The sequence below is a fragment of the Neopsephotus bourkii genome, unplaced genomic scaffold (genome assembly GCF_033783945.1).
Source record: "Neopsephotus bourkii isolate Nb327-2 ecotype Australia unplaced genomic scaffold, CSIRO-AGI_Nbou_v1 NB_1707, whole genome shotgun sequence".
In the NCBI taxonomy this organism is placed as follows: domain Eukaryota; kingdom Metazoa; phylum Chordata; class Aves; order Psittaciformes; family Psittacidae; genus Neopsephotus; species Neopsephotus bourkii.
This window is the reverse complement of record NW_026902181.1, coordinates 5950551-5974292: the sequence shown is the minus strand read 5'-3', so window position 1 is coordinate 5974292 and position 23742 is coordinate 5950551. Positions and strand designations below refer to the sequence as shown.

Here is a 23742-nt window from a genome sequence, read left to right as displayed (position 1 = left end):
GGTAGTACTGACTTCCTTATGTGTCAGTAGGATTGGCATAGTGGCTAATTATACTCTGCTTACTATATGATGTACTGCAGCGAACTGTTAAAAAAGGCAGCGTTGCACGGAAGTAATGTTCAGAAGGTCAACAAATGTCTGACATAAAGCTGAACTTTTTGGTACTGCTTTAAAAGTTGTATCTAAAAATCAGACCTTTTAAAGGACAATACTTAGATTTTTTTTTAGTTATCAGATAACTGTATATCTTAATTCATAGTAATTTATATTGTCTACAAACACTGATGTTTTCATAAATTCATAAATGTTTTCTTATATCCCGTGCTACTGTGCAGCATATTACTACTGGTATTTTATAGTGTTTTAATTTTGTGCTTTGTCTGAAGACAGCACAATAGTTAAATGATAGTGGAAAATGAAGATTACTTGCACTGTGCTATTATTTGTGTATGTGTGCTGTTCATTACTCATGTACGGGGTGGCGGTTTTAAACTTTTTAACATTCCTGCAGTGTATCCTGAGTTTGTTCCTTTCAGGTGACAGTAGCTGAGGCAAAGCGTGAAAGACAGGTTATGGACTAGCAGGGAGGAGGCACGTTCTGTGTTGGGTGTGGGTCTGCTTTTTTTTTCTTTTTTTTTTTTTTTCCCCTCCCCTGAATAGAAGATTGTGTTTAAGATTGTGTGCATCTATGGATGTCCTTTATCAAACAATGTGAGCATAAATAGCATAGAAAAGTCACAGCTTATCCTTCTCTTCCACTTTGAGCAGCTTCCGTTTCAGAGTGACTGCTAATAGTCCTTCACTGTGAGTGGATTTTGCAGTAGCCTCACCTTTAACATTTCATCTGTTTATATGCTTAAACTGGATGTTCCTTCCTGCCTCCCCCAAATCATACTTAGTGTGTATTAGAGAGAGAAGGATTGGTTAAAAAAGTGGGATTTCTCCCCTCCCCCTCAGTGTAGAGGGTGGCTGTGTGTAGTTGGATTAATGCAACTACTGGGGTGGTAATCTGTGAGGATATAGGGGAGGTTATAGGTTTGAGATGGGGACAGGACAACAACCTCCTAAAATGTTTCTGCTGATACAAATAGGATTATGTAATCAAACTCTAAGGATATAGTTGAACTCGTCTTCAGTCTCAGTGCTGGTTTATGTAGTCCTCTTTCAGTTAACACAGCTCACTGCATGGCAGCCTGGGGAAGTAGATGTGTTTTGCCTGTGTTGGTGTCCTGGTCCTTTTACTTTTCTGTCCCCTTGCTTGTGGTTGAAAAATAATCCAGTGGAAGGCATATATCTTTGGTTTGATTCATTACCAATGGGTGTTTGTGTTGGAATGATGGGGGATGTGAATGCAGTGTTTGACTGCATGAGGAGCATTACCAGGGTATTATTTCTACCTATAGCCTTAGTGATTGAATGCTGATGGTCTTGCGTTTGTAGGAAGCCAGACCAGATCATTCAGTGGCCATTTGTGTCTCTAAATTCCTCTGTACACAGAAGGCAGTAGGAGATAAGAATGCACTGTTGTTTATATTTATCATTTCCGTGGATGTAGCCCAGTTGCATGCAGTATAATAGCTATTACTGTAATGAAATATGGAGGGGCACAGGAGTCATGGTGATTCTTGCCAGTATGCTGACACACATGATAGTGACCTAGAGATTTTACTAGAGGTATGGATGAATGAGTTAATCAGGAAGATACATTCATTTTGAGGAGTGTTATGTTGGAGATTATATAGTGGGAAGGTTTGGTGTGTGAACCTGATGGCTATGCGTCCTGTAAGGCAGATCTGTGTTTAACAGGAATTGATAAAACTGCCTGCAGGCTTCTGGTCTGGGAGCATTCTGGAACACAGAATGCTGGTGCTTGGCAGGCATTCCTTGGGGTTTGAGAAATCCTGCAGGGATCATAGAATCATAGAATAGTTAGGGTCGGAAAGGACCTTAAGATCATCAAGTTCCAACCCCCCTGCCATGGGCAGGGACACCTCGCTCTAAACCATATTACCCAAGGCCTCATCCAACCTGGCCTTGAACACTGCCAGGGATGAAGCATTCACAACCTCCCTGGGCAACCTATTCCAGTGCCTCACTACCCTAACAGGGAAGAATTTCCTCCTTACATCCAATCTAAACTTCCCCTATTTAAGTTTGAACCCATTACCCCTTCTCCTATCACTGCAGTCCCTAATGAAGAGTCCCTCCCCAGCATCCCTATATGCCCCCTTCAGATACTGGAAGGCTGCTATGAGGTCTCCACGCAGCCTTCTCATCTCCAGGCTGAACAGCCCCAACTTTCTCAGCCTATCTTCATACGGGAGGTGCTCCAGTCCCCTGATCATTCTTATGGCCCTCCTCTGGACTTGTTCCAACAGATCCATGTCCTTTTTATGTTGAGGACACCAGAACTGCATGAAATACTCCAAGTGAGGTCTCATGAGAACAGAGTAGAGGGGCAGGATCACCTCCTTCGACCTGCTGGTCACACTCCTTTTGATGCAGCCCAGGATACAGTTGGTTTTCTGGGCTGCAAGCGCACACTGCTGGCTCATGTTCATTTTCTCATCGACCAGCACCCCCAAGTCCTTCTCTGCAGGGCTGCTCTGAATCTCTTCTCTGCCCAACCTATAGCTGTGTCTCAGATTGCTCTGACCCAGGTGTAGGACCTCGCACTTGTCATGGTTAAACTTCATAAGGTTGGCATCAGCCCACCTCACAAGCGTGTCAGGGTCCCTCTGGTTTACAGGTAGCTTTTTTGTTATGTTACTGATAGGTGTCTTAGCCAAATGGCCTCATTTTTCAAAGATGTGTTACCCATCCTATACTTTCTGAAAAGGCAAGAGACACTACAGGATGACTTTGACTCAGTGTCCCAGTAATTTGCTGTTACTTAATTATGTCTTCTTTCCATTGTTCAAAAAAGAGATAAAGGCAGATCAGTGATTCAGTTACTGTGCTCTAAAGTCTTACTCAGTTGGTGTCAGTTTCTCTCACAATACTTTACATTTCTGACATTTCTTTTAGAATACATTGTTTAACTTAGAAAATAATTTCTGAGTTTGTGCAGAATTCAGGTGTAAGGCAAATGCACAACAGATATTTTGAAAGCAACTGTCAGTGGTGTTTGCAAAGTGCCTGCTTGTAGTTTGTGTGGCCATTCAATCTTGAGTCTTGATCCCTGCCCAGTTGTTAAGGAATGGCCTGGAACTAATCTTGCTGACTTTTTTGTTTCCTTTGTTTTATTCTTGTATTTTTTTTTCCTTTTCCCTTGTTCTCTTTTTCCTTTCTTTTCCTTTTATTTTTTTTTTTTTTCAATCTGTAGTCAGGCTGCACATGAAGCAACACTTGCAAGTGCATGGTATGTTGTTTTGAAGCACAGTTGCTTTGGGAAATGATTGCTCTGCCATCACTCCCCAGGGGGATGCTTTCAAAGCAGATGTATCCAAGTGAGGTGGTTTAAAAATAATATTAAAAGTGTAACTTCTTTTGTGTCTGTTTTCCCGTTAATATGTGCTTCTGTTCTGTGTCAGTCCACCAGAAGAGAAGAGTAGTGCAGCATGATGGAGGAACTGTCACACTGGTGTTACCACAGCCAGTATTTCAGGAGTCCCAGAGGAGCACTCAGTGCCCCAGTGCTAGCAAACATAAATAATAAATGTGAAAGATCACTGAAGGAGGGGCTAAAACTATGGTTTCATCCTCAGGTGTGAGTGCACAGAATGTTAAGGTGTGTCTGTCAAATGCTGGGTTAAGGATTGCTGTACCACTCTCTACCTCTTCGCCCAGTAGAGTTCAGACCATCTGAATAAACCCTGCAGGTTATTGAGGACTTAACAAGGAAATTATTTCCAGTTTTACAGCAAAATAGCCTCTCTGCTGTAGCAGGCAAGAAGCAGTGAGTGACTGCATCATTTGTTAGTCTTTATATGAAACAAAATTTGTAAGGTGTAAAAAACTGTTACTGATATTTGTTGATTGCCATTCAAAATATCAATTTTAATGTAGTATTTAATGGGGTAAATTAATTTCTTCTTAATATTAAGGACAGTACCTGCACAATTTAATTATTCAACTCTCTAGTTGTTTTGGAAGAAGGAGGATAGTGGTTTTGTTTTTGTTTTTTTCAGTGGAAGAATGATTGGAGGGGGAGGGGGCTGTTTTTTCTGAAGCTTGAAGGGAGACTGAGCAGTTTGTGCATCTTAGTGGAAGCTGTTACATAGCTTCAAAACCAGATTTAAGGATTTGTTAAACCTAAAGGCTGGTGTGTGTTGAAGGAAGTTAGTGGATGTTCCTTTTATGTATGCAGAAGAAATTGCTGGCTTTACATTTTGGTTCAGATAACCTTTCTCTTTAATGTCCTCAAGTGTGTAAAAGCAACATAATCTGTACTTACAGTAAATTGTCAGCAAAGATTCCCACACAGATCCAATAATATGAGATAATATGTGGCCTTCTCTGCCCTTCCTGTGTGCATTTTTTGTAATGGTTATAGGTATGCCATAAAAAGTAGATTTGGTTAAGATTATAGGGCTGATGGTGGTAAGTGGAAGGTGGTGGGTTTTTTAATGTATTACGGAAGTCCAGTTTGATGGGAACATTCCTGTGCTTTTACCTAAGTGCTATTTAGAGTTAATATAAATAGATAACAGAAGTAGATACTTTGATTAGTCAATAAAGCAGTTCTTGTCCAAAAATAGCAATACAAAATGAGTCAAGCTCCAAAAATGTTTTGTCTATGGTATTGACAGCTTAAAATTGCAAGACAAGTAAGTTTGAAAATACTTTGATGTTACTGTACCTCTATTCCAGTCTCCAGTGTGTCCAGAGACACTTCCACTGGCTAGAAGCAGTCCGCTAAAAATGTCTTATCGACGCTCAAGATTCACTGAAGACATGGTTGCACAAGCTGGCAAGTCCATGAAGAACCATGTACTATTTCCTCACAAATAAATGTAGATTCTTGGAATATTGCCTGTAAAAACTGGAATTTGATAGTAATGATGGATTTGTAACTCAAACTGCCTTGATAGTATCTTTCGAAATTTCCTCTCAATGCGGTTTAAGTAGGTAATTCATGAAGCATGTCTTCATAAATACAAAATACTGAACTATAATATTTTTCAGTAAGTAGCTGTGATTTTTCTGGATGTATTGTTGATTCTTGTGACAAGCATTTTTAACTGAGGGTAAATATGATTACTTTTAAAATTATTCTACATCTGCCTTCTGTTGCATTTGTTTATTCTGTCTTCATGTAACTACTCTTAGTACAGTTGTGATCATTTTGTTAAAATGATCCAGTGAGGTGGGTTTTGTGGTCATAAGCATAAGTCCCCTGTGGCCTAGGCTGTTTCATTTGTTAGTGTTTTAATGACCAGGCAAAATGCTGTTCTTTCTTGAGGTCCATTGGTGGCTGCTTGGAAGTGTTTATTAGCGCTCACAAGAAACTAAGGAAGTGCTGGCTTTGAGGAAGAACAGCAGACGCTGTTTGCTGTTGACACAGCAATAGTACAAAAAAAAGAGACAACTCCCTTGCTCCAAGGGGTAGAACACACAGTGATCTTCAGTCTGTCTTTAGAAATTGCATGGACATAACTAAATTAACAAATTGGCATTAGAGCTCTTTCCCCAGGACTGCTAAATAGCAGAAGACCTTTGTATTGTATTTTATTATTCTGGAAAAGAATGGGGTTTTCATCTTGTCACAGGTCTGAGGATGTTAACCAAGTATGTTGTTTCAGATTTTGAGTAAGGAAGTTATGTACCACCAGCCTATAACAGATGATAGTAACCTTGGTTAACAAAGAGTTAAAAAGCATGTACTTTCATTAAAGTATGGCTTTTAGTGTAGTTCCTTTAGACTCTTGACTGGGTCTGCTAAACCAACTTAGACATGTGCCTGTCAAATTTCTCTTTCACTTGCTTCAGCTTTGAGAAAGACTCATCTTTGATGTGATAAAAAATGCATAGAAGGATCTTATTTCCACGCAGTGTCATTTGAAACCTGAGGTGTAGAAGGGCTTAAGAATGTATACAGAGAGTAAGTTTTTCTCTTAAGTACTTATGATACTTGCAGACTGATGTTAGGATTTAAACAGTTGTCACTTCCCAGAGGAAATAATCCACTGTGATTTTAGGTTATGTGGCTATTCTGTGTTTAAATCACTGTCTATTTTTAGGGCTTCAGAAAGGTAAAATGTAGTGGGTGAGATATGCCAGAAAGAGAATATTTTCCCTTGATTCCTTTTACACAAATACTGGGGGAAGGCATAATGATGTTTGTGTGAGGGTAGCCGTATCATCCAAGGGTCCCTACTGCTGCAGTATGTGAGCAGGAGGAGTAAGGTGGTCTGCAGCACTATAGAATTGCAGATATGGTTACATCTAAAAGCAAGTTTGGAAATAGATTGGGAGGTCATCTGGATTGTCTGCAGTTAAATGATACAGACTTGATTGTATCATGATAATTGAAGTGCTACCTAGTAGCTAGTGTTTCTTCAGTGGAGTACTGTCCAGCGATTGACACCATAATAACCTTTTATTTAAGGGGAAGAATAATCTATATAGTTACAGGATGCTTTTATGCCACTTAGTAGTTTTGTACTATATAAGAATTATTTTACTGCATTAACTGTTTCAGCAGGAAGTTGTAATTTCAATGAAAACAGTTTACTTGCTACAAAAGAACGAAGACTGAAGGCTGAAATTACTCTAAAGGTTTTTTTGTCAGTTATCTCAAAATGTGCAAAAGTATTTATTTTAAAATAGTGTTAAGATTGCTACTCACAAGAGTAACTATATGATTGCTAAGAAACAGTATATGCTTCATTAGTGTTGATATGGCATGCTATAGAAATCCTAAATAAAAGGACTTCGCAGCAGTGCAAGTCTTCATAGCCTGTGCTTTTTCAGTGGTGCAAATCTTCTTAGCTTGACTGTTCTCACAGAGAACAGTTGGCATCACCCTTGCTACAGGTTTTATAGGAGCTATTTGAGCTATCATCTCTTTTATTAGCAAATATATTTTTGTTTGCATGCTCTTCGCCATAGTAATTTTGAATTCTTCCAAAGAATCCAAAGACTTCTCCTGAAAGGCATTAATATTTTTATATATAGCAGGCTGTGGTGTTTAAAGATTGTGAGATTTATCAAGGCAAGTGTAAAGTCCCTGTGTTCTTCACTTAAACAAGGACATAATCCTCTTCACTTAAACATAGTTTAATGCAGTGGATGGGTTTATTGATGGCCCTTGTGGTTTCCTACAGTCTGATGCAGTGTTTTTCAGAGGTGGATGCTGTTGTGAAGCAGGGTTAGAACATGTGGCTATGCAGCCTTTTCCCACTGATGCAATGTGGAGAAGGGGCTACACCTGCCAGTCTTGTTGGAAGAGCAGCAGCCATGTTAGTCCAGTGGAAATCTCTGCCAGTACTGAAGTTTTTAGTGTTTTACATGTTTTAGTCAAGCTGTCCCATGCTTATTGTGCATTTCTTCAGAAATTTTTATGTTTACCTTTATAAACATTAAATCTTTACAAAGTATGCATGTTTGTCCAGTTTGATTACCAACACAGATATCCTGTGTTGTTAAGGTTGTAGGTCAGCCTATGAATGTGATTCTGATCTTTTTATTAGGATATGTGCCCTTGACATTAAAGGACTAGAGATGTCCTTTTTACAGTATTTACTGTACTTAAAATGAAGGTATGCAAGGTATCCAGGTGGTAGGGCAGACTCCTACATGCAGGGTTAGTGCCAAATTGAAGGATGGGAGAAGGAGCACAGTAAGGTTTTTTTGAATTCTGATGCTTACTAGCTGGAAGTTGATAGAAAAATGAATCCACAGGGTTAATTCTGTGTTGCTGTTGTTTGGTTGTTTGTTTTTTTTTTTTCCAAACTCATCGTGTTTTCTAAAGGACTTCTCTGTAGCTTAATGTTGGTTGCTATGCATGTGCAACACCATCTTCTTACCTGCTTTGGGTCAATGACTTATGGCCTCCACTATGTGCCCGTAAATGTTCCCACTGAGTTATTTTTAAGGTGGTTTGTGCATACGCATGCTGAATTGTGAAGGCACTTTTGGAGATCGTGTATTTGGAAGCCTGAGGCAGTACGGAAGTGCAGCAGTGTTCTGTTTATAGAACTGGGTCAGCAAATGTACCTTAAGGCTGACCTCCAACAGGACAGTTTGCAAGTGCAGTTCATGACTTTATATTCTGTAAAGGCTCATATATGGATTTGAATCTAGTATGATAAGAAGAGTGACAGATAGCATTGGCAGTTCAGCTACAGTCCTGAATATGTCAAGAGGAAAAAGCTACTCTTGTTTGTTTGTGGGGTTAGAGATGAATGTATTGAAATAAAATTCCTGAGTTTAAAGGGATAATTTTAATTAAAAGGAGGGCAGGTCAAACAAAGACGAAGATTATAAATTTTCTTATGCATGGGCATATGACTTGTAATAGAATAAGTATCCTCACAGAGAAGAAAAGTTAACATCTTATATTGAAAAAAAAAACCCAACCAAATGACAGGTAACCATTGTTCTTTGAAACTTGGAGATTTCTGACTGTAATCCATAACATCAGTATATTCAAACTGTAGTGTTTCTTATCTGAGTCCTTTTACAAATACCTTTCTAAGTATATGAAAGACGTCCGTGGGTGATTCATCCTTCCCGTTTCTGACTAGTGTGTCGCTGAGCTGCCTTGTTAGGAAGGGGAACAGTTAATGTAGTGTTTGACATACTACTCATAAGCCTCAGCAGACTCTTCTTCATCTCTTGCCTCTGGTTGGTGGTCTTTCTGTGCATGGAAGGCCTGTGATCTTTTGAGGATTGTTTGAGAAGGCAGTTTTCCACATCATGAAGATTAGCAGTTACACCAGCTTGCGGTTTTGCAAGATAGCGCATTCCATGATGTAATGAGATGCGTTCTTCGTCTAAGCAGGGCATTAATGACTTGAAATTTGCAGCTAATACAAAATGAAACAAGCTCGTGCCAGATGTAGGTCACTGAGCCTTGCCATTTAATTAAGGAGGAACCAAGAGTGAAATTAGGGTTAAAAACCCTGAATAGATTGTTGTTACAAAACAGTGAACGGATAGGAAGATATTGGAGATACCAAAGAAAAAAAAAAGAATCAAATTAATATGTGCTATATCTTTGTGGAGTTTGCAGTGCTTGTAGATGACAGGGCCCGTAGGTGTGGCTTGAGCCAGTCTTGCAGTAGCTCTTACTGTTAGGAAGGTAATCTGCTCTTTCTTGCATGAAGACACAATATTCTGTAGTTTTTAGCTATCCTGTCTCCTATGTGTATGTTCCAGTGAAAAGGTTGAGGGAGATTTTGACTTGTCACAGCAGTTTACAGACTTTTGTTAATTGTATTTTAAATTGTGTTTTTAAATCAATAATGATCGGCCACAGGATACATTAAACTTTTATCTTCCAAGCTTTTAGTACTTGAAATCTGACAAGTAATGAAAACATCAATACTAAGAAAAGGGAATACTTAAGGATACATAACAAGGACATAAAAAAATTAAAACTGTTTTTGTTTGTTTATTTTTCTTTAGGACCCATTTTAATCTTTAGTCAAGGAAACAAGTAACCTTATTGTTTCTTAGAAAAATGTTTTGCCTTTTATAAGTTTTCTGACACAAAGACGTTTTCATATGGTTACGTGGGTTAGTTCAAAAATTCTTTGAGGTGATCTGCAGGGAAATTACACTTTCTAAAAAGCAGTGGAGTAGAAAAAGCTATTTATGTTTAAGAGATTCTTAAATGTAAGTTGAAGAGCTTAATTAGCTAGTTTGGATATGTCTTACATCCGTTTGAATTTAGGTACAAAACGTGATGTCAGCATTATTAGTGCAGTTGGTTTTAAAGTTCTATGAATATTTGAAGTGATTAAAAATACAGCCACTTAAGTCTTTTGTATATGATATCTCAGAGAATATATGAGGTTATCTGAGCAGTTATATGACTGAAAGACAGTAGGCTTGACTCCATTTTCTTCGAGCTTTTTTTCCTTCAGATCCTTGCTGTTCCCAATCACCTTCGACTGGAGTCCATGTTACAAAATTCTGCAAAATCCTCTTTAATAGATGTCATTGTAGGACTTTTTATGTTTACCTGTCCAAGTTCATTAATTTTTTTTGTGTTTGAAGAAAAATGCTTGATTTCTCTTTTGAAGTGTTGGAAAGTGTTAAGTGATTCTGTACTTCAACATAATTTGTGTTAAATAAACCAGGTAAATAAACCAGGAAGGTAATACTTGAGGTCTGCACATATTTAATATGATAGGTAAACTGCTTAAGCCAGCTGGCTAGTGTGCCACTCTGGCTGCATTGCATATTTTTTTCTTTCATCCAAAATTCTGTTTTTCAGCAAAACCTTTGTGCATCTTAACTTTTTCTTTTGTTTTCAATTGTGAAATGAATGAAAAATCAGTATGTCTAATTCCTGCCCTGTAACAGGTAAAATTTGCAGTTCACTGTACTTGTATAAAAGTAGAACTGACAAAGAAGCCTTTTACTGTGCCCTTTTTTTTCTGTAGGGAAAAAATAAAGGAAGAAAGAATTAACATTTTTGAAAAGTGACAATAGAAAGGCATGGTAGGTTTTATCTCTCTTCCTCTGTATACATGCATGCCTACTTCCTGCACACACATGTAGCTTTTTTGCTTCCTGTATGGCATTTGTTGCCTTAGGGTATGCAAAAGTAATTGTACAGTTGCCTAGTCATATATGGCCTTGTTTGATGAACACCACACCCCACGCTACTCTTAAAAGATATTAGATATTTATATCTTTATCTTGCTCCTACAACAAATCAGATCTGACATGATAAATTACATATTTGTTATTCTCCTTGTAAATTATTCTCACAAACACAATCTACAAAAAAAAAAAAACCTATGCAGAAAAATTTATTCCTTTCTTGTCAGTGGGAGAGATAGGATTCTAACAGTTTTCACTAGAGGAGACTTTAGAAGTCTTCTCTAGGCTGCATGGACCTTCAAATCCATCTGTGTCTTGATGCAGCTTTTGACTTTATGCCAGCTACCAGTACAGTTACTTGTACTGCTAGGTCTGAAACAGTGAAAGCTTATAGCTATATTTGGTTTAGAATGAGGTAGCTTAAAAATCTGGCACACTGGATTGAGACGAGAAGCATGTATTTGTAAATTAGGTCTACTGCTGCCATGGGCTTTAAGTATATTTTTGTCCTGTAGGGTTTAAACCTGCTTTTACTTTCTTCAAAAGCTTCTGTGCTGACTTAGCCTTCTTCCATTGCAGCTTCAGTATATTCAGCCTATGTGACTGATTCTGTGATCTGACATTTTTTTTTTGGAAGTAACAAATCAGTGTCCATTTCACACCTTAAATGTGATTGTGCGAACAGATTTGTCTTGGCTCTTTCTTCATTTTGAGGGTAGTGAGACACTGGCACAGGTTGCCCAGAGAAGCTGTGGATGTCCCATCCCTACAGAGTTCAAGTCCAGGTTGGATGGGCTTTGAGCAACTGGTCTAATGGAAGGTGACCTGACTTGGGGGGGGGGGGGAGGGGGGGAATAGGGGATGGAACTAGGTGATCTTGAAGGTCCCTTCCAACCCAGATCATTCTGTGATTCTGTGACTGACTTAATAGGTCAGATAGGTTCTTTGCAGGCTTCTGTATTCTGTTTGCATGAAGGCATGACCATTGCAAGGCCTAATACAGTTTTGGTATTACTTTATTGGTTTTGTGTGTCCTTTTCTTAACAGTGAATGGCTGTTAATTTATTTGTATTCATCACCTATAATTAATTTAACTTCTCCGGGTGTGGTTAAAGTGTGCAATTTCTTTTAAACAGCATCTCTACATGTATTACATGTAGATGCATGTACCTGCCTTTCATCTTCAGTGTAGAATGACTACAAAATACTGAAGCTCACACAGAAGAATTGTTACCCCTGTTCACGTAAGACAAATGATCACATACTTACTTTGGAATGTTGTAGAAAACCTAGGTATTTAAAAATCTCATTTCTCAGAACTTCTCTAATACAAAATGAAATTACCTATTCATTACATGCTCTCTGCTGTTTTTATTTCCTTATGATCATCAAAGGTTCAGTTCTTTGTATTCAGGATGAAAATTGTTGATTAAAGGTGTAAAAGGTGACGGTAATTAGGGTTGTGTTGTATGCTGAAGTTAGTGTAATTCATAACAGTTTCTTATATGACAGTGCATGTTAAAGCATGCATTTGCAAATTTGGCTCATATTAAATTGCAGTTCATTTTTATACACAATTTTACAGAGTATGTGCTTTAAAAATGTCATTGAAGTATTCTGGGTAATAGTGCTCAGGTTTTAAGTGGGAAATGTATAAATGCCATTCTGCTCATCAGGTTTTGGTGAGCTGATTTTAATGCCATGCTAGGTTAGATGTTTTATACAGATGTATGTGCTCTGTATTGCATATATTCGTGTCGTGGCTTAAACCCAGTCAGACAGCTTGTTCACTCACTCCCAGTGAGTGGTGCCGGGCTGGAAGTCGAGGCCTGTGTCCCAACCCCAGGGGCTCCCCCCCTTCCCCGCTGCCAGAGGGATGGGGAGGAGAACCGGAAGAATGCAACTCCCACGGGTTGAGATAAGAACAGTCCAGCAACCAATGTACAACACAAATCAGAACCGCTACCACCAATGACAACAATGATAAGAGAAAATAACAAGGGAAGAGAATACGATACCACCCGCTGAAAAAAAAAACCAAGTCCGACCCAGAAGACCCCCCCGTTCTTCCGGGTCACTCCCAGTTACATCCTGGGCACGACGTGCTGTGGCATGGAATACCTCTTTGGTCAGGTTGGGTCAGGTGTCCTGTCTCTGCTTCCTCCCGGCTTCCCCTCCTCCCTGGCAGAGCATGAGGCTCACAAAGTCCTTGGCCAAACCAAAACATCATTGTTATCAGCTCTGTTCCCAGCTCGAAAGTCAAAACACAGCACTGCACCAGCTGCCAAGAAAGAGAAAAAAATGACTGCTACTGCTAAAGCCAGGACAATTCGTGAATGTGAAGTTCTTGCATTCAACTGTGGTAAAACCAAATTCACTGCTTCCCCACATTGTGTTTTCAGACAGTAGATTATTACAAAATAAACCAGCATAGTGTTCAGCTCTTTTGTGACAAATGGGTATGCCTTTTTGGTACTGTATTGCAGGAGATTATAACAATGTGGGTAATTTTGAGTCTTCATAAATAGGGGACACTTTTTGTTTGCGGTTTTGGTTTTTCTTTTTTCCTTAATTTAATGTAATGCAAGAGCATAAAACCGCATCCTTTGGCTGTTGTCACAAAGTGGTGCATATATATCCATGTTTCTTACAGCACTCTTATTCAAGATTTAAGTGGTCATAATTTTTTTTTTCTTTCTAAAACTAGACTTGTTTCTATACAGAGTTTTAATACAGTTTAGATGATTAATCTAAATGTTAGTTTATCGAAGCTTCTCCAAGTGTCTTCATATTCCAGTTCATATCTCCAGTTCACCCAAAGATATAAATATCTTAAGTATAAAGGAGCAGTTCCTCAGTTCATTGTTGAACATTTTTCTGGCGACATTTAAAACAGATCAGGTGATTTCCGTGTGTTCAGTTTGTATTTTTACAGTGTTATATCTGTCACTTCAGTAACGGCGTGTGTGATAAGAAAGTTACCCGAGTTCCTAAACGTTTTTTGATCTTCATTTGAATTTAACAAGCATCCAGATATCTGCCAGCCTTAAAGTAGTGCATGAGGTACTGACAAAATTGCACAGTGAAATGTTTCTTGCAAGCGTTGTGTTTTACTAAACATTTTCCAGCATGAGGCAGCTGCAAATTCATCAAAACTGCTGCACCTAACCTCTAGGCAATTGAATGCATATATTTAGCTGTAGAGTTCCAGTAATGAATGTAAAGTAATCTTAGGGGGCAGTTGTTATTTTCAAAATATATAGTGATAACAGCTTCTGTAGCCCTTGGAAAAGAATGAAGACGGTGTTTCCTTCTCACAGGAAAAGAATGTTTATTCTCATTACTCCAGTCCCTGCATGCTCTTGTAAAAAAACCCTTCTAGATCTATTGTAGCCCCCCTTAAGGTACTGAAAGACTGTTGTAAGTTCTCTCTGGAGCCGTTTCTTCTCTGGGCTGAACAACTCCAACTCTCTCATTCTGTCTTCACAGAAGAGGTGCTCCATCTGGCTGAGCATCTTTGTGGCCCTCCTCTGGACTCTCTCCAACAGGTCCACATGCTTCTTATGTGGAGCCCCAGAGCTGGATGTTGTACTCCATGTTGGGGTCTCATGAGAGCAGAGTAGAAGGGGAGAATCACCTCCCTCTCCGTGTTGGTCTCACTCCTTTTGATGCAGCCCAGCTGCATCAAAAAACTGTTAGCTTTCTGGGCTGTAAGCACATGCTGCCGGCTCATGTTGAGCTTCTCATCAGTCAACACCCCAGGTCTTTTTCTTCATGGCTGCTCTCAGTCCACTCTCTGTCCAGCCTGTAGTTGTGCTTGGGATTGCAGGACCCACATGCAGGACCTTGCACTAGAAGTTCATGAGGTTCACACAGGCCCCCCTCTCAATTGTGCCAAGGTCCCTCTGAATGGCATCCTTTCACTCCAGCATGTTGATCACACCACTCAGCTTGGTGTCATCAGCAAACTTGCTGAGGGTGCCCTTAATCCCTTTGTCCATGTCACTGACAAATGATGTTTAACGTCAGCAGTCCCAGTACTGATCTCTGACCAACACCTCTTGTCACTGGTCTCCAGTTTGGCACTGAGCTGTTGACTGCAACTCTTCAGGTGTGACTGTCCAGCCAATTCCTATCCACCGAATGGTCTATCCATCAAATTCTTGTTTCTCCAGTTTAGAAGTAAGGTTGTTGTGTGGGACAGTTTTGCTCAAGTCCAAGTGGATGATGTCAGTTGCTCTTTTCCATCAGTGCTGTAGCTCTATTGTAAAAGGCCACCAATTTGTCGGGCACAATTTGCCCTTAGTGAAGCCATGTTGGCTATCACCAATCACCTCCTTATTTTCCACATGCATTAGGGTGGTTTCCAGGAGGAACTGCTTCATGATCTTGCCAGGCACTGAGGTGAGACTGACCAGCCTGTAGTTCTCCTTTTTAACCTTTTAAAAATGGTGATTATGTTTCCCCTTTTCCAGTCAGTGGGAACTTCACTGGACTGACATGACCTCTTAAATTTGATGGACAGTGGTATAGGCACTTCATCCACCAGTTCCCTCAGGACCTGTGGATGCATCTCATCAGGCCCCATGGACTTGTGCACTTTCAGGTTCCTTAGATGGTTTCAAACCTGGTCTTTTACAGTGGGTGGTTCTTAATTCTCCCACTCCCAACCTTTGCTTCCTATGACTTGGTTAGTGTGGCTGGAGCTCTTGCTGGTGAGCACCAAGGCAAAAAAATTATTGTGTACCTTGGCCTTCTCCATGTCACTGGTAACCAGGTCTCCTGTTTCCTTCTGTAGAGGGCCCACATTTTCCCTGGTCTTCCTTTTGTCAAAAACATAACTATACAAGCTTTTCTTGTGGCCCTTGATGTCTCTGGACAGATTTAATTCTACTGGGGCTTTAGCTTTCCTAACCTGATCCCTGACTGTTTGAACAGTTTCTATGTATTCCTCCCTGTCCTTGCTTCCACCCTCTGTAGGCTTCCTTTTTGTGTTGGAGTTTGTCCAGGAGCTAGTTGTTCATCAGTGCAGACCTCCTGGTGTTTTTGCCTGACTTACTCTGTGTTGTAGTATGCATTTTACTTTCTGTTCTTGCTTGGCTTATGAATTAGTGTTAATGTTGAATCTGGAAATAGAAACCGGAAAACTTGAAACCTTGTTCAAACTCAGGACTTGAAACATTGTGAAGGTTGTGCAAAAATATAATTGCATTCTGAATATACATTTAAAATTTGTATTTTTTAACGACTTCTTAATGGAAAACTTTATTCAGTTATAGAGAATTTCTTATTTTCCTTTTGGATTAACTAGTGTATTCTTCCATTTCAGAATGTATGAAAACATGTCCACAATGGTGTATTTAAAGGAAGAGAAGTTGGAGAAGCTCACTCAAGATGAAATCATCGCCAAAACTAAGCAAGTGATCAATGGACTAGAGGCACTGAAGAATGAGCACAATTCAATTTTACAGAGCTTACTTGAAACACTGAAATGTTTGAAGAAAGATGACGAAACTAATCTGGTTGAGGAAAAATCAAACATGATTCGGAAGTCACTGGAAATGCTGGAGCTTGGCCTTAGTGAAGCACAGGTAAAACTGCAGTAATAAAGTATTTCACTTTGAGGACTTAAGATTTGCCTTACTGAGTATTAGTTATGTGCTGGGACATTTATGTTGTTATTGTTGGGACATTTATGTTGTTATTGTAAGTTAAGGAAAAAGACTGCTGTAATTAGTAGAGGTAGACACTATTTGTCTTGCTGTGTTACAGAACTAATTATGCATTCAGCATTACAGCACTGAGGCTCATAATTGAGCCCTCATTAGACAGTGGCTATTTGCTGTTTAGACTTTTCCACAGCATTAGGCAGATAATGTTTAAGCAACTCAAGAACTGAGCTTTGGCATTTTAACTCTAAATTATTGCATATGTAGGTCTCCCACACACAAATAAATTTGCTCCAACCTTTGAGCTCTGCTGTAACTTTAAATTCATGTTTATATTCTCTTGATTCTGAGATTCTTTATAATAGCTTACAGTGCTCCTGGATCTCAAGAATCTCTTAATATTACTGAATATTTTACTAAACCAAAATTGAATCTATAAAAGCATTTTAAAGGTTGAGAATTGAGTATACAATGTAAGTTTCACTCTTAAAGGACTCCTTCTTTGGACTGTCTTAGTTGATGAAGGTATTGTCTACAGAAGATGAGTGAAAATATGTTTGTTTAGTCAGGATGTTAGGAGTGTATTTACAGTCCAACTTTAGGGTATTTTGTACTAGGTCAAAAACCTGAAACCTGATGTGATGCAACACAGTCATCAGTATAAAATGGCAGAGTGTTTGCAGATGAGTTGAAAATGCCAGTGAGTCAGCCCTATATTAATAGGCTTTATCTTTGTAACTGCTCAGTCTTTTCATCGAGCTGTTGAGCTATTACTGTTTGGTGATCTGAAGTTGTTTGGATTGGACCATGATGAATTGAAGCCTGAGAGAATGAACAAGTATGGGTTACCAGCCCTGGCAATGTAGAAAAAAACCCTAGACATTATGGTGCAAATTAGGTCATTTTTTATTAGTATAGTATGTAAGTCTTTATCCCTTCTATTGGAATAAAATAACTAGAAGAGATATGGAATAAAATTACAATAGTAGAGTTACCTTTAGTGGATGTTCGTAGAAGATCTGTGAATGAACAAGTAACTTGTCTCCTAATTTTGACATGGTATTGGGACTTTGAAAAAGATAGTTCTGATTCTTGGCTCTGTTGGATTCAGCAGCTTCAGTTGCAGATGTTCCTGCCTAGTTTGGCCCACATGGTGTTTTATGAACTGTGATGGTGAGGAGCCAAGAAGTCTGCATTTAGTGCCTTTGTTAGGAAGCAATTCTTCAGACTGCTACACTCAAACCTGATAAACCTACCCTTCCTGCACACTTCGGGTTGCAACAATGTAGGATTTTTTTATTATTATTTGCAGTATTTAAATCAGACATGGAAATGCTTTAAAGATGTTTTTTGTGACATGGACGTAGGTCTGATGATATGAGTGTTATTTCTGTAAAAATGAAACAGACATTGCTGAAGAAGCAGTCAAACTTTCAGTTAATTCTAGAGAGTAAGATTACAAAGGGGTTTAGTTTGCCGTTGTAGCTTGTACAGTGTTGAGTATGTTGACCCCATTATCACAACTCTCCTAAATATACTTTCTGATGTTAAAAATGGCCACTGTTTGAATAGAACAGGTAATTTAAATTATTAACAATTCTAAATGTGTAAATAGTAGGTGCTGAAGTCTGGAGACTTGGATTGGTATTAGGAATAATATATGGAGTTTTTGCCTTTATAGGGAAAAGTAGTATCTAAAGGTTTCTTGTGTTTTTTCTGACAACGGAAATTTCATGTAAGGACACCACCTGTTTCACATGAAATATTTAGCTTAAAAACACTTTGAGGTAACTTTGTTTTAAAGAAACATGAAATGCTAAATAACTTCAGGATTCCAGATTCATCTAAAAGAAGATTTGTATTATTGCCAATGACTGTTTCTTACAAGGTGTGCTTCCTGGGATTGCTGTGAGCTGTTCTACGTGTATCAGTGGGAGATTACATAAACAGTGAAGTGTCTTCTGTATGTAGTGTTTGGCTTTCACTTAACAAGTGTCTTTTTCATTTAACTTTTCTTAGCAAAAGAGCCCAATCCAAGTAGACTACTTCTGTGGCTGTTCTATTTTCTGTCCTTAATGTGACTGTTCAAACACATTGAATGTCTGCACACTCAAGCTTATCATAGGTGTATCAATAAAGTCCTTATATAAATTGTATGTTCAGTTGCACATTTAGGTCTCGGTAGTATAATTGTTCTTTTGAAGTATTATCATGCTGAAATGTTCATCCTTATGAGCTGTAAGCATGTATATGAATCCTTTTTCATCTGAAAGCTGCTGAATTAGAACTCTGTCTTAGTTCTTAGGTTATTTTTGTGATCCTTCAAGTTGGAGGTGTTACTGCTCCATTTGATGCTAATGGAAAAAAGATTTCCATTTCAGTAATCTAGTTCAAATTTTTCATGTATTTTAAGATTATGTATTCAGGGAGTTCCAAAACAATTTGTCTTCTGGTAGCATCATAGAAAACAATCATTAATAAAGAGTTCCTCCAGGTTAATTCTGGCTGGGCAGATGGTAAAAAGTTGAGAGGAATAGTGAGATAAAGATAGCGATAAAACCAGATAGCTGAAGAAGGGAAACTTAAATGTTCACCAAATTTCACAGCTGACAGGTTTTTAAATAATAAAAGTTTTTTTTATTAAATACAAGACTGCATTCTAGAGGAATTGTCATGTGACACCTTTTGCTTTTTAGGTAATGATGGCCTTGTCAAATCACTTAAATGCAGTGGAATCGGAGAAGCAGAAATTGCGTGCTCAGGTTCGTCGGCTATGCCAGGAAAACCAGTGGCTACGGGATGAACTAGCCAATACACAACAGAAACTACAGAAAAGTGAGCAGTCTGTGGCTCAGCTGGAGGAAGAAAAGAAACATCTAGAATTCATGAATCAATTAAAAAAATATGATGATGATATTTCACCATCTGTAAGTAGCTGTGTAATAAAAAGCCCCTTACATGTACATGTGTGTTGTAATCTGCCTTTTAACCAAGAAGTGTTGCAAGCTTTTTATTTCTGTAACATAAACTTGTCATGAAAATGCTTACCTTCTACCAGGGTCACATAGTTTGCAGAAAGATTCTGAATACTGAGTTCATTCTTATTTTAAGAGAATAAATGTTTCTCTGTCTGTAGATAACAAAATACATATGAGAATCAAAATCCATAAATACTTATATAGGATTATATTAGCTTAAAAAATATGAAGAACTAAATAAAAATTTCTTTCTGTAAACTCAACAATTAAAATAAGTGGAGAATTTAAACTATTAGAAATTCTAAGTACATAGAGGGCATGGCTTATTTTGACTGCAAGAGAAATGCTTAATTTTCGTCTAGTGAAATTAGTGTGCGGGTTTTATATCTGTTGATAATTTATATCAGGATAGGATGTTACTGGATGACTTTCTGCCAGACACTGTGATGGTCTGCATGTTTTCAGTCGTGTTTAATCCATTGTGTTACATAGACTTAGATTCAGAGAGAAAATGGATACAATTTTAATTTATAGAAGTAATTTACCACTTAAAAAGACTTCTGGATTCTTTGCACTTCTTGTTACCCTTTTATGTTTCCTTAAGTTAGATGGCACTGTAGAGAGAGATCTCATTTTGTATGTTTAGACCTATTCAGCTGTGTTTTGGAAAGAATAGGTTTTTTGTAACCAGTTATTTCAGCAATGTAATGATTGAAAATGTATGTGTTTGTCACGCTTAACTGACTGCTTGATGAATCCTTTTTAATATATTGTGAGCAGTGAGAGTTGTTTTGGCACATGGAACTTTTTGGTGTTATTTCATGAGTTGGCATTTGTAGCTGAATACTGCCAGTGAAGCCTGTTTAGAAAAGGGGTGGGAGGAGGGAATATTGTGATTTTGGTGTGCTAACTGTTGAACTGTAATCTGCAGATGGCCTAAATAGCGTCATTATTTGAAGTTTAATTGGCAAATAGGGTCACCGTAAGCAAAGTGTCTTTATAGTTTCACTAACCATATGGACAGTCTCGCTTGTTAACCTTTGAAAATAGTCAATTCTGTATGCTCAGTGTAAGGCTGGAATCAGCACACGTAACGTTATGAACTTCCCTTTTGAGATCTAGTCCCATTAATCTGCTGTTTTTGCAGAGCACACACTTTGCTACCACTGAACTCAAATGCCAGTAGCTGCAGTTGTCTTTTTCTCTTGGATGAAGAGCAGAAAAATGGGAGTGTGTTCTGCTTCTGGGCTTTCTTCTTACTGAGATTAACTTTTCTGAGGACTTCAACTGTTTATATTGTGTTGAATCCACATTTAAGAAGCAGAATTGAGAGATGATCTGTTTCTTTAATTTTAAATGATGTGGAATGATCTTTGGATGTTTAATCAATGTAGACTAATGGATTGTGCAGAAGTTAATATGGTTCCAAATGAACACTATAGGAGATGAACTTCCATGCAGGGGGCTTTATAGTTTTTGATCCTTATAGATTGCAATTGCAAAACCTATTTTTTTGTGCAGAAGTTGAGCAGTCAGGAATTGAGGTCTCCGTTTCTCTCCCTTGCCCATCTGTAACTGTGGTTATGACTAAAAATATACAATATTCAGTATTTAGTAGCACTGGATCTATATTCAGCACTGGATACTTTCATGAGGTATGATGTCTCTGTAAGAGTAGCAGATGTGTTCTTGTGTGTTTAAATTGAGACTGAAATCTAGGAGACCTTATTGCTATTCCTGTCTCTTCTGAAGGTGTCCTGTATTGTTTGGGACAGAGTATGTAAATACATTTGAACATAAAACCTTCATAGAACTTTTAGAAGAAGTGTTACTCTTGTATATTCCTAAGTTTTGGATGTGCGGTTTTCTTTAACATTGCTGATTAAATGGACTGTCTCTTCATGCCTTAGATTTAAGTGTAACAGTTTGGCTTTGGGATTGTTCTATAGGAGGATAAGGATACGGATTCCACCAAAGAGCCTTTGGATGACTTATTTCCCAATGATGAAGATGACCAAGGACAAGGAAGTAAGTGCACTTCAAATTGCAGTGTTAGTGGGCTTCTGCAGTGCAGAAAAATGAACCCATGTTTAGGGTCCTCTGGGACACATGGAGTGGTGAATGCCTCTGCTAGAATAAGGAAGCCAGTCACTGATATGTACAGAACTGGGACTTTGGTTTTTGCATAGAATTTACTGGCTCTTGTAAAGTTCTTGGCACTGACCCTGATGAAGCTCTAGAGGGTGGGGGGCCCAAGACTGCTGGTAGGTATTCAAGGATCACCTACTACAAGCTCAGGAGCGTTGCATCCCAACTAGAAGGAGGTGCAGCAGGAGGGCCAGGAGACCTCCTTGGATGGATAAGGAGCTGCTGAGGAAAATCTGAAGAAAAAAAGAGGCTTATAAAAGGTGGAAGCAAGGACAGGCGGACTGGGAAGAAAACAGGAATGTTGTCTGGGAAGCTAGGGACCAGGTTAGGAAAGCTAAGGCCCAGTTAGAATTAAACTTGGCTAGGGATGTTAAAGATAACAGGAAGGGATTCTATAGGTATGTAGCAAATAAGACAGATTAGGGACAATGTAGGCCCCCTATGGAAGCGATCAGGAGAACTGGCTACCCTGGATTTGGAGAAGGCTGAGGTTCTGAATGACTTCTTTGCCTCTGTCTTCACTGGCAAATGCTCTTGACCACACCACCCAAGTCTTGGAAGGCAGACACAGGGACTGTGAGAATGAAGACCCTAGGCCCACTGTAGAAGAGGGTCTGGTTCGAGACCATCTGAAGAAGCTGAACGTGCACAAGTCCACTGACAAGACCAGTCAGTCTCATCTGTGTGCCTGGCAAAATCTTGGAGCAGATTCTCCTGGAAGGCATGCTAAGGCACATGAAAAACAACAAGGTGCTTGGTGACAGCCAGCATGGCTTCACCAAGGGGAAATCCTGCCTGACCAATTTGGTGGCCTTCTATGATGGGGCTACGGAACTGATGGCCAGGGGTAGAGCAGTTGCTGTCATCTACCTGGACTTGTGCAAAGCGTTTGACACTGTCCCACACGGCATCCTTGTCTCTAAATTGGAGAGACATCAATTTGATGAATGGACCACTCAGTGGCTAAAGAACTGGCTGGATGGCCACACACAAAGAGTTGTGGTCAATGGCGCAGTGTCCAGATGGAGACCAGTAAGGAGTGGTGTCCCTCAGGGATCAGTGTTGGGACTGGTCTTCTTTAACATCTTTGTTAAAGGACTTGATCCTGCCCCTCTACTCCGCTTTCGTGAGACCTCACTTGGAGTATTGTGTGCAGTTCTGGTGTCCCCAACATAAAAAGGACATGGAACTGTTGGAGCAAGTCCAGAGGACGGCCATGAGGATGGTCAGGGGACTGGAGCACCTCCCGTATGAAGGTAGACTGAGAAAGTTGGGGCTGTTCAGCCTGGAGAGGAGAAGTCTGTGTGGAGACCTCATAGCAACCTTCCAGTATCTGGAGGGGACCTATAGGAATGCTGGGGTGGACTCTTCATTAGGGACTGTAGTGATAGGACAAGGGTTAATGGGTTAAAACTTAAACAGGGGAAGTTTAGATTGGATATAAGGAGGAAGTTCTTTCCTGTTAGGGTGGTGAGGCACTGGAATGGGTTGCCCAGGGAAGTTGTGAATGCTCCCTCCCTGTCGGTGTTCAAGGCCAGGTTGGACAGAGCCTTGGGTGAGATGGTTTGGTGTGAGGTGTCCCTGCCCATGGCAGGGGGGGTTGGAACTTGATGATCTTAAGGTCCTTTCCATCCCTAACTCTTCTATGATTCTATGACCCCAGTTCAAAATTTGTCCCACAGTCTTTCCTGTGGGCCTCTGTATGGAAAAGGTTTGGTGCAAGTGACTGAGACAGATTCTGAAACACTGAAGCTTTTTGATGGTCTGATCAGATGAAGGATTCTGTTAATGACCTTTTTAATTATCTGATTTAACACTTTGGGCCAGGTTTCAGTATGACATCTTTCTCATATAATATTTTGTCCTTTGCTGAGGTTTTCTTCCTTAGTTTTGCTACTCATTCTAGAAGTGTTGTCTTCTGGTCAGGACTTGAGAATATGCTCTGAAGTTTGAGGTAGAGGTGTGGTAGCACGATTGAGAGAAACCATTTATAGATAAGCCTTGCTTAGTGAAATTTTGGGGGTTTTACAGGTGTAAAGCTGGTATTATATAATGTATTGATATTATAGTGTATAGGCGGTATGCTAATAATGTAATGGTTCTCAGTAGACAAGTGACTGCAGAAAAAAATGTCTGAAGGGTCCCGCCTGTGTAATCACTTTCAAATTTCCTTTACGGGCACATACACAAAATACACTGCATTCGTCATAGCATGGTAATGCTATCCA

At 39.2% G+C, this 23742-nt stretch overlaps 1 protein-coding gene across 5 annotated transcripts in view; it reads left to right on the top strand.

The window, feature by feature from the left end:
• The window catches only part of KLC1 (kinesin light chain 1), a 53949-nt gene that overhangs the window by 4426 nt on the left and 25781 nt on the right, over positions 1–23742 (top strand). For all 5 annotated transcript variants that reach the window (XM_061376324.1, XM_061376323.1, XM_061376327.1 and 2 more), the window contains exons 2-4: positions 16049–16310; positions 19085–19315; positions 21316–21394. In XM_061376324.1, coding sequence (XP_061232308.1) covers positions 16050–16310; positions 19085–19315; positions 21316–21394 — 571 coding nt within the window. In that variant the 5' untranslated portion in view covers position 16049. The remainder of the gene's footprint in view (positions 1–16048; positions 16311–19084; positions 19316–21315; positions 21395–23742) is intronic.